We start from the raw sequence: 15,861 nt of genomic DNA, 5'->3' as shown, positions 1-15,861 counted from the left end.
TGACAAAAACCAATTAGGGGGCAGTCCCCTTTTGGCATAAGAGTATACATTCAAATAAATGTTCAATCAACCACACCCAAAGTTCATTCTGGATCTTCGTGATGTAGTGTAGGTTTTGCAGGCATCTTTCTGCAAATAGTTCATTCTCTGGATTTTAGGAGTTAGCAAGCTTCTTTCCTTGAAGATCTTTCTTGAACAAAATTTGTAAATCTTGGATTTTTATGAAAATACACTAGGCAACGGTGGTGAAGTGACTTGCCCAGGGTCACACAGCTAGGAAGTGTCTGAGGCCAGATTTAAACCCAAGACCTCCCCTCTTTAGGCCTGGCTCTCAATCACTGTGGTACCCAGCTGCCTCCATGAATGTTTATTTTACTAGTATGCTATGAACATTATGCATTCACTTTCACTGATTATTTATTTTTTAAAATCTTTACAGTTTGATAAATGGTGGTTAAATTTGGTATTCAATTTTTAAAAGTTTTTTAAAATAATTTTTAAAATTAATTTTGAATATTTTCCCATGGTTACCTGATTCATGTTCTTTTCCACCCCTCCTCTCTTTCCCTTCCCCCTCCTGAAGCCAACAATTCAATTGGGTTTTACATGTTGATCAAGACCTATTTCCATATTATTAATAAATCATTTAGAGTTTACATCCCCAATCATATCACCATTGAACCATGTGATCAAGGAAATGTCTTCCTTCGGTGTGTTTTGACTCCTACAGTTCTTTCTCTGGATGTGGGTGGCGTTCTTTTTCACAAGCCCCTCAGAATTGTCCTGGATCATTGCATTGCTGCTAGTAGAGAAGTCCATTACATTCGATTGTGCCACAGTGTATCAGTCTCTGTGTACAGTGTTCTCCTAGTTCTGCTCCTCTCACTCTGCATCACTTTCTGGAAGTCTTTCCAGTTCACATGGAATTCCTCCAGCTCATTATTCCTTTTAGCACAATAGTATTCCATCACTAATAGATACCACAATTTGTTCAGCCATTCCCCAGTCGAAGGACACCCCCTCATTTTTCAATTTTTTTGCCACCACAAAGAGTGTGGCTATGAATATTTTTGTAATGTATTTACTATATGTCTTTAAATTAATACCAACTATTGGTTCCAAGGCATAAGAGAAGTAAGGGCTAGGCAACTGGAGTTAAATGACTTGCCCAAGATCACATAGCTCAAAACTGTCTGAGGTCAGATTTGAACTTAGGACCCTGTATTTCTAGGCCTCTATCCACTGAGCCACCAGCTGCCCATGATAATTGATTTTTTTTTTAACCAAATATTTAGAATTGCGTACAATTCCTTTTTTTCCCTCTCTTGGTTATCAAGACTCAGATGGTGGTGAAATTGTAGATGCCAATTCATAGCATAGATTTAGAGCTGGAATGAAACCTAGAAATAATAATAATAATAATAATAATAGAGTAACCTCACTTTACAGATGAGAAAACTGAGACCCAGTTAAATAATGTGTCCACAGTTACATAGATTGCTGAGCTGGGATTTTAAACCTAGGCCTTTGAACTCCAAATCTAGGATGCTATCCAATGCATTATGACACATTCCAATTCTTCGTTACTATTTGAGAGCCCAAAAGAAAGCAGATTTTAATACCTTGGAGTGTGTAGCATCAGTTAAAATTTTAAAATATCTGAAAACGGGTCATATAATCAGGAAAAAAGACTTATTCAAAAATATTTATAGCTACACTCTTTGTGGTGGCCAATAATTGGAAAATGAGGGGGTATCCATCAATTGGGGAATGGCTGAACAAATTGTGTTATCTGATGGTGATGGAATACTATTATCCTGAAAGGAATAAAGAACTGGAGGAATTCCATGTGAACTGGACTGACCTCCAGAAATTGATGCAGAGTGAAAGGAGCAGAACCAGGAGAACATTGTACACAGAGACGGATACACTGTGGCACAGTCGAATGTGATGGACTTCTCTACTAGCAGCAATGCAATGATCCAGGACAATCCAGAGGAATTTAGGAGAAAGAACACTATCCACATCCAGAGAAAGAACTGTGGGAGCAGAAACGCAGAAGGAAAACATAGGATCGATCACACAGTGTGATAGATATATGATTAGGGCTTTGATGTTAAAAGATCACTCTACTACAAATATGAATAACATGGAAATCAGTTTTGAACAATGATACATGTATAACCCAGTGGGACTGCTTGCCAGTTCCAGGAGTGGAGAGAAAGAGTGGAAGGAGAGAATATCAATCATATAACCATGGAAAAATATTCTAAATAAAAAATAGTATCATAGACTTATGATGAATTGCAGTGTTTGACTGAGTTATGTCAATACTGTGAGATAGTTGTGGTTAATTTTCAGTAGTTTGATGCTGACCTTTCCCTATTTATTTTTTGGTGAAGGGTTGTGACACCATGGTTATCATTCAAGTGCAAAAGGGTACTTGGAACTGAGGTACTTGGGCAGCAAGGTCTGAAGATGGTGATGGCTGAGAAAATTACTCATTAGGTGCAAAACTCACAAAAGTTACTGACCCATTCTGGTAATTATTGAATTTGTAAAGCCACGGGGAAGTTATCCACACCAAACATGGTGGACAATGAACCAGGAACCTGAGTGGAAGCGAGGACCCTTAAAAAAGAATGCGTATTTTTGCAGTTCTTTCTTTTGGCATAAGAATGAGTTTTTGAACTTGGATGTGTTGCTTTGAAGTTCTCCACCCCTTAAGGACACAGCTGGTGATCAAGAGCGTGGGGCTTGGAATCAGTTAAAGTCTAGTCTCGGATACTTACTAGCTTTATGATTAACTTAACTGTTTTTTGCCTCAGTTTCCTCAAACTATCAAATGGGGATGGTAATAACAGCACCTACCTGCAGGAGTTGATATGAGGATAAATCAAGGTAATATTTATAAAAAGTGCTTAGCAAAGTGCCTAGGACATAGTAGTTGCTATATAAATACTTATTCCCTTCCCTTCCTCCCCTTCAGAATTCCCATGGAAATTTTTGGGCCCTTTAGGAATAGCCTTATGGTACAACCTATTGCTGGCAGTGCTTCCCACCTTTCCTAGTGATAAAATTGTACTTGGAATGAATGAAAATTGTATTGCTGGTTAAGGTTTTAGTATAACATTCTCCTATCAGAAAGGAAGCTTTTATAGAGTAAAGTCCATTGAAAGCAAAATTTGCAATTTTTCTGCTCCCAGCACTATATTCCATTTCTGTGTTTAATGTGCCCAAATGAAACAATCAAGCATGCTATAGTCTTTTACTAAGTCAGTAATGCAGTCTTCAGAAATCTAATTAACTTTGCTGTTGGAGATATGTCCTTAATGTTTTTGACTTATCCTGTCGGTGACTTTCATTTCTTTATAGATGCTCGAATTCTATGGAGATCAAGATGGAGCCAGACAGGTGCTCAATGATTACGCATATGATAACAACTTCCCATCTAATCCAAATGCTCACATCTACTTATACAAATTTTTGAAGAAAGAAAAGACACCAGAAGATAAATTGATTAATGTACTTAAGGTATAACATTTTAAAGTCTCAATTAGATCTTGAATATTAATAAAAATTCCTAAGTAGAAGTTTTCATTTGCTTTTGCTAAAAGATATTAATAAAATTTGTATTCAAATTTTACTCAAAATATGATATTCTTAAAATCTTAAAATATAAGAGAAAGATAAGTACTTTTTTTCTTCCATACCTCGCTTATAGTAAACATCTATAATTAACTCTCACTCTGAGAGTAGGAGCCTAAGGATGAGGAGAGAAATCTCTTATGATAGTTGACATAGCAGTCATTACAAGTGGTCCCCAAATTGCATAGATTTAGCCTGAATATGAATGACAACCAAGGAAATTTGTTGTACCAAGGGTCCACAAAAATTTCCCTTTCCTTTTAGTTTTTGCTATTTAAGATTTCCCTTTTAATTTCCTCTCATCTGTACCTGAATCTCCACACCAACCATGGCCTCCACTTTCCTCCTTTCCTATTCTAGTCCAAAGAATATATGCATTCTTTGAAGTGGTGATTGCAAAGAGAAGGATTGAGCAACACATTGGGATTCTTACACATTATTTTCTCCCCTCTACCAGAGCCTTTGCAATAGACTGTGCACAGAAGTCTTGGTCCTTCTCTTATCTCTCCTATTCCATTTCCAAGATCTCCCCCCAGTGGTTTTGTGCTTGCTCTTATGACAAAATGTTTAGGGAACTTATTGAGTCTGTGTATATACCCACTGATCTACTATTATCACTTATAGATGCCACCTTTGTCTTCCCCTTTAGGGTAAGATTTCTTTTCTTGCCCAGGTTTTCTTTTCTTGAACTTGTTTTTAAAAAAAGAAATTGACAACTATTTCAATATAATTGGTTTCCTTTATAATGCTATATATTTTATACATTTAAAAACATTATTTTGAGATGAAATACCATAGACTTCTTCAAACTTCCAAAGGCCATGATATAAAAAAAGTTAATCCACATTATAGAGTCTAACAAAAAAATGAAAACAGACAATTGTAGGGATAATATGATATTGAACTTTTTTGTCCTTTGTTGTCTTTAGAAGACTTCCAGAGAAATAAATACGTTGATTCAGGGATAGGAGATTAAAGAACTAAGACTATATCCTGTTTGGTCATTGGCCAGGAGAAGAGGAAAAACCCTGTTTGAAACCAACAAACAGATGAAGACTGTGGAAAGCCAAATCTCTGGTGCTCTCAAAAGAAATAATATCACGGAGTCTTCTTGAATTCAGAAGGACTCTCAGGGATTTTTTGTAGCAGAAAGACCTGGTTTATGAGGCTAATAAGTCAGTGGAATCATATAAATATAGTTTGCTTAGATTTTTGAGAACTATTTGGCAAAATCTCTGCCATTCTTGTGAGAAAAAGAGATGTTGTCTTGTTTTATGTACTACTTCTATTATATAGATTCAGAACTAATTGAATAGTTGGGCCTCAAAGAATATTGATTAGTGGCTTGATGACAACTTATAAGGAGGCCTCTATTGAGGTGGCCACATAGTTTCACTTTCAGCCCTATACTAGTTATTATTTTTATCAATGACTCAGTTAAAGGATATGCTTAATAATTAATAATTATACAAATTAGTAATAACCCAAAACTGGTATGGGAAAAGGATAGCTAATATACTGCATGTTAGAGGCAAGATTTTTTTTTTTTACAATATATATATATCAGTCTTATTTACTTGATTTCTCCACATTTGTTCCCCTTTTTAGGCTTCCTAAATTTATTGCTATGCCTGGTACTTAGTTATTTTCTATATCCTGAGTGTTGGTCTTTGTAGCCACCTGGTGGCACCAAAAATCAACTATTTTTATAGGATACAAACTATCTCTTAGCAAATTGTTTTTTAAGAATTAGAATCTCAGTTAATTTTTTGTGTTATTTTCCCAAATCTGTGAGGCTAACGTAACTGACTTTCTTAATAACTGCTCAAATTGTGTTGTGGTTCTTAAAAAAAATGGCTTTAATGATATTAGATATACTTTCTTTAACAGATTTTTTTTTTAAACCCTTACCTTCCATCTTAGAATCAATCCTAGGTATTGGTTCCAAGGCAGAAGAATGGTAAGGGCTAGGCATGGGGGTCAAGTGACTTGCCCAGGTTAACACAGCCAGGAAGTGTCTGAGGCCAGATTTGAACCCAGTATCTCCCATCTCTGGGCCTGGATCTCAAACCACTAAGCTACCCAGCTGCCCCCCCCCCAACAGATTTTTTTTTTTTAAAGACAAGCTAATAAAATTGACTGCATTGTGATCTGAAAAGTTCCTTGAAATTGTGGGACTAAGTCAACCTATCAAGAAAAAAATGAAATTATTATAAGTATATTATAATGAGAAATGTGGTATTTTGACTTGAAATTCTAGTTTTTCATATGCAATGTATAATACCACTATGTAGTTTATATACATTTGACTGTGTACCTATATTGGTATGGTACTTAACAATTTTCAAATTGAGTTAATGTATGTTATTTAATTCTCACACTAATCCCATGAAATAGAGCAGAAATTTTTAACTCCATGTAAAAAATAACCTCCCTGAGCTTCAGTTTCTTTAAGTGATTTGCCTAAGGGCTAGTGTAGGTGAATGTATATCAGAATGGATGAAAAAATTAATGAGCAATTATTAATAATATAATAATAGTATTTACATAGTGTTTTTAGACTTGCCCAATGCTTTACAAAAGTTACCTCGGTTTATCCTCACAACTCTGGGAAGTAGGTATTTATCTCCATTTTACAGATGAGAAGAAAGTAAACCAATTCAGGCCTTCCTGACCCCAGGTCCAGTCTCTCTCTTCAGCACCACCCAACTGACTCTTATTAGGCCCCTATTATAGGTTTTTACTACTACTATGATTATTACCATGCTTTTGACTTCCTGTTTTGTGTTCCTTTTTACCAAACCAGGCTGCTTATGTTAAGGGCCATTTTAATGCTTTCAGAATGTCTTGTATTTCTCAGCAAATTGATTATTAAATGCTTAAGGAACTAAACACCTGGCAACAAAGGCATTGTGCCTTTGCAGAAACATTCCCCAGACAAAGCCCTTACATTCACTTTTCTTGGAAACTTCATTTTAAGTGAGTGTTGCATAACTTCTTATAATCAATAGCTATTACAAATTAACCTAGCTTAATTTTTTACCTTGAAAAATTTTGTCAATTGTTTTCATCAGCATTGATTTTTTAAAAAATGAGGGAATATCAATGTGATTTTGGAAACCAACTGGATTATTTTGTTGGTAAAAATAAACCAAACTGCTTCATTATTGGCAGGAAAGATTTTTGCAAAATTATAGAGGACATACTTTTGACCAGCCAAAACAAGATGAAAGCAAAACATCTTAAAGTTTTGTTTTTCAGAGAAAAAAATGTTTGTTGAAAAAGAGGGGGAAGATACTTTGAAATGAGATGAAATCTTAGAAATGACCAGCTGATGTGGTAATAACAATAAGTACCATTCTTTTTTTCAGATTTTGCATCAGATTGTGCCTTCTCATAAGATTATGCTAGAATTTCACACATTACTTAGAAAGTCTGGTAAGTCATTTTAGTATATATCTTCCTTCCTTTGTGTAAACTAACTGTAGCCTGTCCAGGTTTTTGCTAGGGTCAGTCAAAGGCCAATGAAGGAAATCACTGCATAGTTATTTTTAAATTATTTATATAATCTATCCATTATAATTATTACTAAGATCATTTTCAGTGATTAAAAAGACATGCATCTTAATAAAAAGAAACATTAAGTCATTTCTAAGCACAAACTATTTCTGGGGTCTCTCTGTAGCTGAAGACTTCCATTGCATAGGAAGAAAGCCCATCATCTGTTACTTGTATTACATTCCTAAGAAACATTGTCCTCTTTCATGTTGTACTTCACTTTTGACCTTTTCACTAATCATTAATTCTTCTATCTGAATGAAAAGGAGAGAAACAAAATCCTGGGCAACTTAGGAAAAAGGTTTATAGAGGAGGTTGAATATTTGGCTCATGTTTAAACTTCAGAACTACCCATGTGTGATTATCCATATTTTCTATCACCATGACAGTATTATGTTCTCCTTTCAGTATTACCAAGAATGGAAATTTTGTGTTGAGTTTTTTTTTCAGTAATGAGAATTTACAGGCATCAAATCCACAGCATTGGCTTTATTAGAAGCAAACTAACCAATTTAATTAACCATACACAAACACTTACAAAATCATGTACCAAGCAATGCTTTGTGTTCTTTTCATTTGTATTCTTTTTTAAAAATCTAATTAATTAACTAATTAAGATGGTTACATGATTTGTAATCTTCCCCATCTCCCTTCCCTCCCCACCTGTTGGGGCTGACAAGCAACTCTACTGGGTTACATATGTATCATTGTTTAAAATCTATTTCCATGTTATTATTTGCAGTAGAGAGATCTTTTAACATCAAAACCCTAATCATATCCCTTTTGAACCACATGATAGATCACACGTTTTATTCTGGATCTCTACTCCCACAGTTCTTTCTCTGGATGTGGATAGCGTTCTTTCTCATAAGTTCCTCTGGATTGTCCTGGATCATTGCATAGAATGCATTATTCTATTTGACCTAGACCAGAATACTTAGTAGCCAGCAGTAACCCAATGACTCTAATTTTTGAGCCTCTCTCAGTTCAATGCTGTATGTTAACTTGACCTCTTATGACCATTGCAGAGAAAAAAGAACATCAGAAATTGGGGCTAGAAGTTATATTTGCAGTCTTGGATTTTTCTGGTTGCACAGAGAACATAACTGCTTGGAGCTACCTGGCAAAGTACCTGAAACAGATAGTGAAGGAGTAAGTATGAAGCATCTTACATGACTGTGGCAGTGGAAACCCAAGATTCTGGTTAGCCCCAATGCTGCAGAAAGAGTATCTTGTCAATTTTAACATGAGACCCTCATTTCTTATATTTTCTATGCCAGCATTTTAACCTCTCTTCAGGGCCTGTCAGCTCCATGAAGTACAAAGCCAGAAGCTGAAAGATCATTTGTTCATTTTTACAGGATGTCTAGGGATTGCCATTTTATCCAACTGAATATGTTATCCTAGCAGAATATTGCCTTGACTATTGAAATACCTATTTTGAGTTTAGTGAATAAGGTCTGTTTTTTGAGCACATTAGTTTTATGTCTGCATACTGTAAGGAACTGATTTTATGTGAATAGTAATTTCTTTCCGTAACTTCTGAAGTCCTGAAGAAGAATTCAATAGATTTGGAGGAGAGAAAAGTTCTTGCTAATAGTATAACAATATTATAATTTTTTTCATCTTCCTGCATGACTCTTATCTTACTAGAAGATGTCCCCTTGATATCTCTATGTTCCATTTGGTGGCATATTCAGAAAAACCGGACTTTCTCCTGTCTTCCTTTTTGCCTTTTTTTGCTTCTGTCACATGCCAGTAAGTGAATAAGAAGGAGAATAACCTGGATGGTTTTTTCCTCTGTGTAGAGTAGTTTTAAAAAACACACCTCGGTGCCACAGTAAATAGAACACCAGGCCTGAAATTGGGAGAACCTGGATTCAAATCTGGCCTCAGACACTTGCTAGTTGTGTGATCCTGAACAAGTCACTTAATACCATTTTCCTAACTATTCCCCTTCTGTCTTAAAGTTGTTATTAAGACAGGAAGTAAGCGTTTGGAAAAAACAAAAAGGCTATCTATTATGTTTTTGTGAAAAGAAAGACTTTTGAGTTTGTGAGAAGAAAGAAGAAAATTTTTTTCTGGAATTTGTCTTTATATATTGAAATAGCTGATTCTTTGGTGTGTTGCATCACTATATAAAGCTAAGATATTATAAACCTCAGGTATATTAGATAGCTTGCCTTCAAAAGTCAAACTATTTATCTTGTGTTTTTTGTTACATTGAATTGCTAATTAAGATGGTAGATCTCGTGAGCATCTATACTTAATATACTTAATAAATAAGTTTCAGAGTAAAGTTTTTCCCAAGTGGATTGATGAAAAAATATAAAAGTTGGGTGGAGAATTAATAAAAATAATTTACTTCCACGATTTTATCCCTCATATGTGGTGCTAATTTGGGAACATTGTCCTTTCTTTTCTTCATAGACTTTACTAAAGTTAGTCTGCTTTCCAACCCTACATCACCTCTCTCCATTTTTTCTCCTTTTAGAAAACATATAGACTGGGTTCAAGAGGCATGGAGTTCTAGAAAGGACTGGTGGCCCACATTTCACTTCAGTTACTATCTGGCAAAAAAGAATTGGAAAGAAAATAAGATCCTGGCAGTGAAAAAAGCTTTCACATCTGGAATACTGCTGGGAAAAGGTATGTGCTTTTTACTCCTCTATGTCCAGTATGCCCCTGGAAGAATATAAAGGGTTACTGCTGATCTAAATTTTCAAGAATATCTAAATAGTTGCTTTAACTGAAATTATTTAGTGGGCAGAGTCATACAAGTTTGAATCAACTAGTTATATAATACTTGATTAATAAGGAGGTAGTGTTGGGTGCAGTGTGTAAATAGATGATCATTTGCCCTCAATAAATCAGGTTGGAGAGGTGGTTAGAGATTCTGAGCCTGTGGTCAGATAGTGTGCTTAGCAAGAATCGTTAGTGATCAGATCCACCAGTTTGGGGATTGCCATGTTTGACTTATAATACTGTTCGTTGGTTTAAAGTATTATTTCTAGCAGAGTAATACGGGGCTCTGAAGTGCAGGATGAAGTTGAAAATAGACCCACAGACTTAAACGATCCGTTTGTTGCTAGCTTGGAAGTTTTTAGGGATTCTTAGCTTTTTTCAGGTGGGAAAATTTATTAGCTATAATAGCAGTAGAGCTATGTTTTCTCTTCCAGTGTAGAAGAGACAGGGATCTCTCCTGAAAAAAAAAAAAGAAATATGTCTATTAGCCCAGCAAACAAACCCTCCAGAGAAAAGAGGAGACAGTCTTTACTTTTTAAATTATGTTGACTACTTGACAAAATTCTCATTCTCTTGATGCCACTTGAGTGTGGAGAAGCAGATAGCACTGGAATAAGTGCTGTGTGGTGACTGTTAATATCATTGTCCTGCAAAACATGTTTGGCGAGGCTACGTGAAGGTCTCATAGTGGTTTGCTAAAATATCTATCTGTCTTCCTGGAGTGTCAAAGTATCCTTAAGAGGTCCTGCTCTTGCTTGGACTCCATAATTCAATTTTGAGGATATTTATTTCTATTTTTATAATTAGCCTTTATATGGTTCTTTAAGGTTTATAAAACATTTCTAATTTTATTGTTATAACAACTTTATGAGGTTTATATTTGTTTATAGTGTTACATATTTTTATAATAATTTTTTCCAGATTACATGTCAATACAATTTTTTTAATATTTGATTTCGGACATTTTGCAGTACATACTCTCTCTCACCTTCCCACTCTCTCATTCTCCCCATTGTTACAAGGGAATCACTTTAAAAGACTGATATATATTAATTTAAGGTCGCCAAGGAATCAGCTATGTAATTCCTAAATGAAAAACTCAAGTCAGCCGTCAGCCTTTTTTGGAGTTTAATTACAATAGGAGCAAGAAAGGAATTAGAGATATATATATAGAGAGAAAGGGGAGAGAAGGGAATAGGGCTTAAATACCCCTTCTGTTTAGGCTGGGCCAAAAGGCCCAAGCCCTTAGATAGCTGGGGCAAAGAAAAGAGATCAGTCCCTATTACTCACGTGTCCAAAATGGAGAAACAGTCTCAGAGGCCCCCACCTTCAGCTTCCTTCAGAGCAAGCTTCCTCAGAGCCCAGGAACCACACCGACCAAAACCTCCATCCTCCTCCCAGTCTCCAGACCCTCCTATCTTTAAGGACACCATCCAAGTTGCCTCCCGTCAGTCCTCACATCTACCAATCACTCTTCATCAATTTCCCTGTCAATGGAGGCTCTCGCTTAACCCAGGACCGCCCAGAGGTTTCTGGCTTTTGCACATGTCTGTTGAAGGTCATATTTTCAAATGATTAAATCTATACTCCTTTGCTACAGCCCTTTCTAAATCCTGTTAACTTGAGTATGGTAGAGATTGGAATAATTAAATTTTGATCTAGGCTGCAGCCCTTACTCAATCCTATTAGGACTGAATAGGGTGGAGATTTATTCCAAGTATCTCCATTGTATCAATTCTAAAATCAATCAAGACTCAAAGAAATTCCTGTTCTATGCTCAAGCATAGGTCAAAATCCTTTCCATTGTTCAGCAAAAGGTTTTCTGTCCTAAAGTAATCTTAAGAAGGGAAGAGAAGGAACCTCCCATGCCAATGGAGTTCCCATTCCAATAGACTATCAGTAAGAAATTTTCCAAGTATGAAATATCCCAATGGTGAAATTTTCAACAATTATAAGTCTAAGGAAATTTGAGGTTTACAATCCCCCCTGATGATCATTGGGAGACTAGTCTCCCCATTGATCATTTAACATAATCATTTTGTAGTTCTAAATTCACTTCTAACTAAAGATATACACAATATTCAATTTTCTAAGAGAAATTAGAATAGTGAGAGAGGAAATAGAAAAGAAAAGAAAGCAAAACCAATGTTTGCTAGGCGCATTGACAGAAAGCCAAATTAGGGGCAGTCCCTTTTGGCATAAATGTTACAATAAATGTTCAATCAAAAGTTCAGTCCAATCAATCACATCCAAAGTTCATTCTTGATCTTCTTGATGAAGTGTAGGTTTTTGGCATCTTTCTGCAACAGTTCATTCTCTGGATATAAAAGTTTCAAGCTTCTTTCTTGAAGATCTTTTCTTGAACAAAATCAAAATCTTTGAATTTTTTATAAAAGTAAAATCTTAAACAAAAGTCTTGGATTTTTATAAAAATAAAATCTCAAACAAAAAAAATTCAAAAATTCTTAGATTTTAAATTAAAATACAATCCCCCCTGAAGTAAGTATTTAAAAAAAATATATCAAGTTTAGCTCAGAATGCAATGTTCAGTTATGGGGGTGTATGTGTCAATTATCAAAAGAATAGAAAAATAATCAAAAACATAAGAAAATTTCAAAATAGACCTTGTATAGGTCCAGTTTAAAGTAATTTCTATCCCACAAGTATGTAGGACAGAATGCAGTAATATTTCACTTAGCCATTTGTAGCCAAGACTACAGGAAGTTGCCATAATATAAGAAGAAAAGAATTAGAATTCTATTTTGATGGGGAAATGTCATTCCCTTGTCTGATTTTTCCTCAGGGATATAGGGAGCCAGCATGATAGTCAAGCTTTTTACTTGTTTGAGTACTTCAAAAAGAGTGTAGATACAAGGAAGTCCTACGACTTAAACATAAGTTAAGCGTCGCAACCTCGAGTCTCACTTTAATATTTCTAGTGTGCTCTATTGGCACTATTCAGGTTTAGTCTGTGCTCCTTGTTTTTATCCCTTTTCCTGGAATCAGACACAAACATTAATCACAGTCCTATAATATTTTATCAATAAATGGCAGGTTCCGATAGTTTAAAGCTTTTAGGCATATATTGATATTATAGCAAGAGTATATATATTAACTTGTATTACTGCAGGGAAAAAAATATTAATATTAATTATGTGTACCTTCAGTACAAAAAATGAGAAAAAAAATCAAATATTCTGATAAAAAAGAAAAGAAAAGAAATAAGAAAAAATAAGAAAAAAAATCAGTAATTCAATATATTCTTGAAAGAAAAAAAACCAGCATCCATTTGTCTATGGATTATTATCTCCAATTCTTATGATAAGATAGAGTCACAATTCATATGATAAGATAGAGTTAATCAGTCTCAGCAGAAGATGCTTTCTTCACATGTGAGCAGTGAATCCAAGAGTCTCTTTCTCCAATCTTTATAGATGTTGGAGTAGTTAATAATATTTGGAATGGTCCTTCCCATGAAGGTTCAGTTGCTCCAGTTCGCTTGAAATTCTTGATATAAACTTTATCTCCTGGGTTCAGGTCATGCAGAGAAAAGTCTAATGGTCCAGCTTGTACTGCAGCTCCGGATTCATGAAGTTCACGTAGTTTGTGCTGTAACTCCTGTATATAGGAAGCAATAGTAATATCTCCCCCTAATAGCGATGTATAAGCCGGGGAGAAAGGCTTAGCCTGTATAGGCGGATGTCCAAAAAGCATCTCAAATGGTGAAATATGTAAGTCTCCTCTAGGCCTGCTTCTAAGATAAAATAGGGCCAGAGGGAGAATTTCAGGCCATTTTAAATGGGTCTCAGTGCATAATTTGCCAATCATAGTCTTAAGTTCTTTATTCATCCTCTCCACTTGGCCTGAGCTCTGGGGGTGATATGGAACATGGAATTTTGGAGTTATCCCCAAGCAAGAATATATTTGATTTAAGACAGAATCGGGTCGACTTCCGGTTAAGATGGCGGCTTAGAGAAAGCTAAAGCTCAGATCTCCGGAAAACCCTTCCCGACCAATCTCAAACGATAAGCTCCTAAGGCGCCGAAATTCAAAACGATCAACAGCACAGACCCTGGGAACCCTCCTCCTGGACCTGGACCCGGTTCAAAAGGTACGGCTCCCCTTAAAAGCCAGAACCCGAGATCACTCGGACCTCAGGGGTAGGAGCGCAGAGTCCAAGGCTCCCGGAAGCCGCAGCCCGGCCGGCTCAGAGAGCAGGGTCCTCGGAAACAACAACCCTCAGGGCCTTCTACAGTCCCGGTGAAAGTTACTGCCTGGGGCTTCCGCTGCAGAGAGCTGGTCAAAACAACAGCAACCCTCAGGGCGGGCAAGACAGCCTCACGGGCTGGATCCTGCTATCCAAGTCTCAGTGAAAGTCTGTGCTCTCGGAGCTTGGGGAAGCGGCAGCCCATCCCCCCGCAGGCCGACGAAACAGCCTCACGGCCAGCGATTCTGAAGGCAACTTCCGGAAAGCGAGCCGGGGGGAGAGTGTGGCCTTGTGGTCCGACCCTTCCATTCCAGTTCCAGTGAGGCATATTCAGTTTAACCCAGGGAAAGCCCATAGAACTATCTGCCCAGGACTGCCTCTGAACACCAGAAAGAGACAAGAAAAACTAATCCTCCACATTCAGAGATGACAAACTCCACAGAACCACAGAAGCCCCAAAATACCAAGAAAAATAAGAAGAAAGGGGCGACTTTGGACACATTCTATGGAGCCAAAATACAAAATACAGAGCAGACAGAAGATAATATAAAAGAAAATGCTCCAAAACCTTCCAAAGGAAATGGAAACTCTCCACAAACCTATGAAGAATTTGAATCAGAAATGACCAAAAAGATGGAAGCCTTCTGGGAGGAAAAGTTGGAAATAATGCAAAAGAAATTCACGCATCTACAAAACCAGTTTGACCAAACTGTAAAAGAAAACCAGGCTTTAAAGGCCAGAATCAGGCAGCTGGAAGACAACGATCGTGTAAAAGAGCAAGAATCAATAAAGCAAAGCCAAAATACCAAGAAATTAGAAGAGAACATAAAATATCTCACCGACAAGGTGATAGATCTGGAAAATAGGGGGAGAAGGGATAATTTAAGAATAATTGGACTCCCAGATAAGCCAGAAATAAACACCAAACTGGACATGGTGATACAAGATATAATCAAAGAAAATTGCCCAGAGATTCTAGAACAAGGGGGCAATACAGCCACTGACAGAGCTCACAGAACACCTTCTACACTAAACCCCCAAAAGACAACTCCCAGGAATGTAATTGCCAAATTCCAAAGCTATCAAACAAAAGAAAAAATCCTACAGGAAGCCAGAAAAAGACAATTTAGATATAAAGGAATGCCAATCAGGGTCACCCAAGACCTTGCAAGTTCTACTCTGAATGATCGTAAGGCATGGAACATGATCTTCAGAAAGGCAAGAGAGCTGGGTCTCCAACCAAGAATCAGCTACCCAGCAAAACTGACTATATACTTCCAAGGGAAAGTATGGGCATTCAACAAAATAGAAGACTTCCAACTTTTTGCAAAGAAAAGACCAGAGCTCTGTGGAAAGTTTGATACCGAAAATCAAAGAGCAAGGAATACCTGAAAAGGTAAATATTAAGGAAAGGGGAAAATGTTATCTTCTTCTTTTACTCAAACTCTCTTCTATAAGGACTACATTTATATCAACCTATGTATACTAACATGTGGGGAAAATGTAATGTATAAATAGGGGGTAAAGAAAGACCAAATAGAATAATCATTCTCACACAAAGATTCACATGGGAAGGGGAGGGGAAGAAAACTCCTATAAGAAGGAGAGGAAGAGAGGGGGGGGGGTTACTTAAACCTCAATCTCAGGGAAAGCAGCTCTGAGAGGGAAAAACCTCCAGATCCATTGGGATCTTGAATTCTATC

The 15,861-nt window shown here is 36.5% G+C and overlaps 1 protein-coding gene across 1 annotated transcript in view; it reads left to right on the top strand.

Moving 5' to 3' along the window:
• The window catches only part of LOC130457151 (TATA box-binding protein-associated factor RNA polymerase I subunit A-like), a 50,903-nt gene that overhangs the window by 19,706 nt on the left and 15,336 nt on the right, over window positions 1–15,861 (top strand). Inside the window, exons 7-10 of the mRNA XM_056815968.1 lie at window positions 3,376–3,534; window positions 7,020–7,086; window positions 8,235–8,358; window positions 9,701–9,855. Coding sequence (XP_056671946.1) covers window positions 3,376–3,534; window positions 7,020–7,086; window positions 8,235–8,358; window positions 9,701–9,855 — 505 coding nt within the window. The remainder of the gene's footprint in view (window positions 1–3,375; window positions 3,535–7,019; window positions 7,087–8,234; window positions 8,359–9,700; window positions 9,856–15,861) is intronic.

This window comes from Monodelphis domestica, chromosome 2, assembly GCF_027887165.1.
Source record: "Monodelphis domestica isolate mMonDom1 chromosome 2, mMonDom1.pri, whole genome shotgun sequence".
Classification (NCBI taxonomy): domain Eukaryota; kingdom Metazoa; phylum Chordata; class Mammalia; order Didelphimorphia; family Didelphidae; genus Monodelphis; species Monodelphis domestica.
Note: the sequence above shows the minus strand (reverse complement) of the source record. Positions and strands in the feature narration are given on the sequence as shown.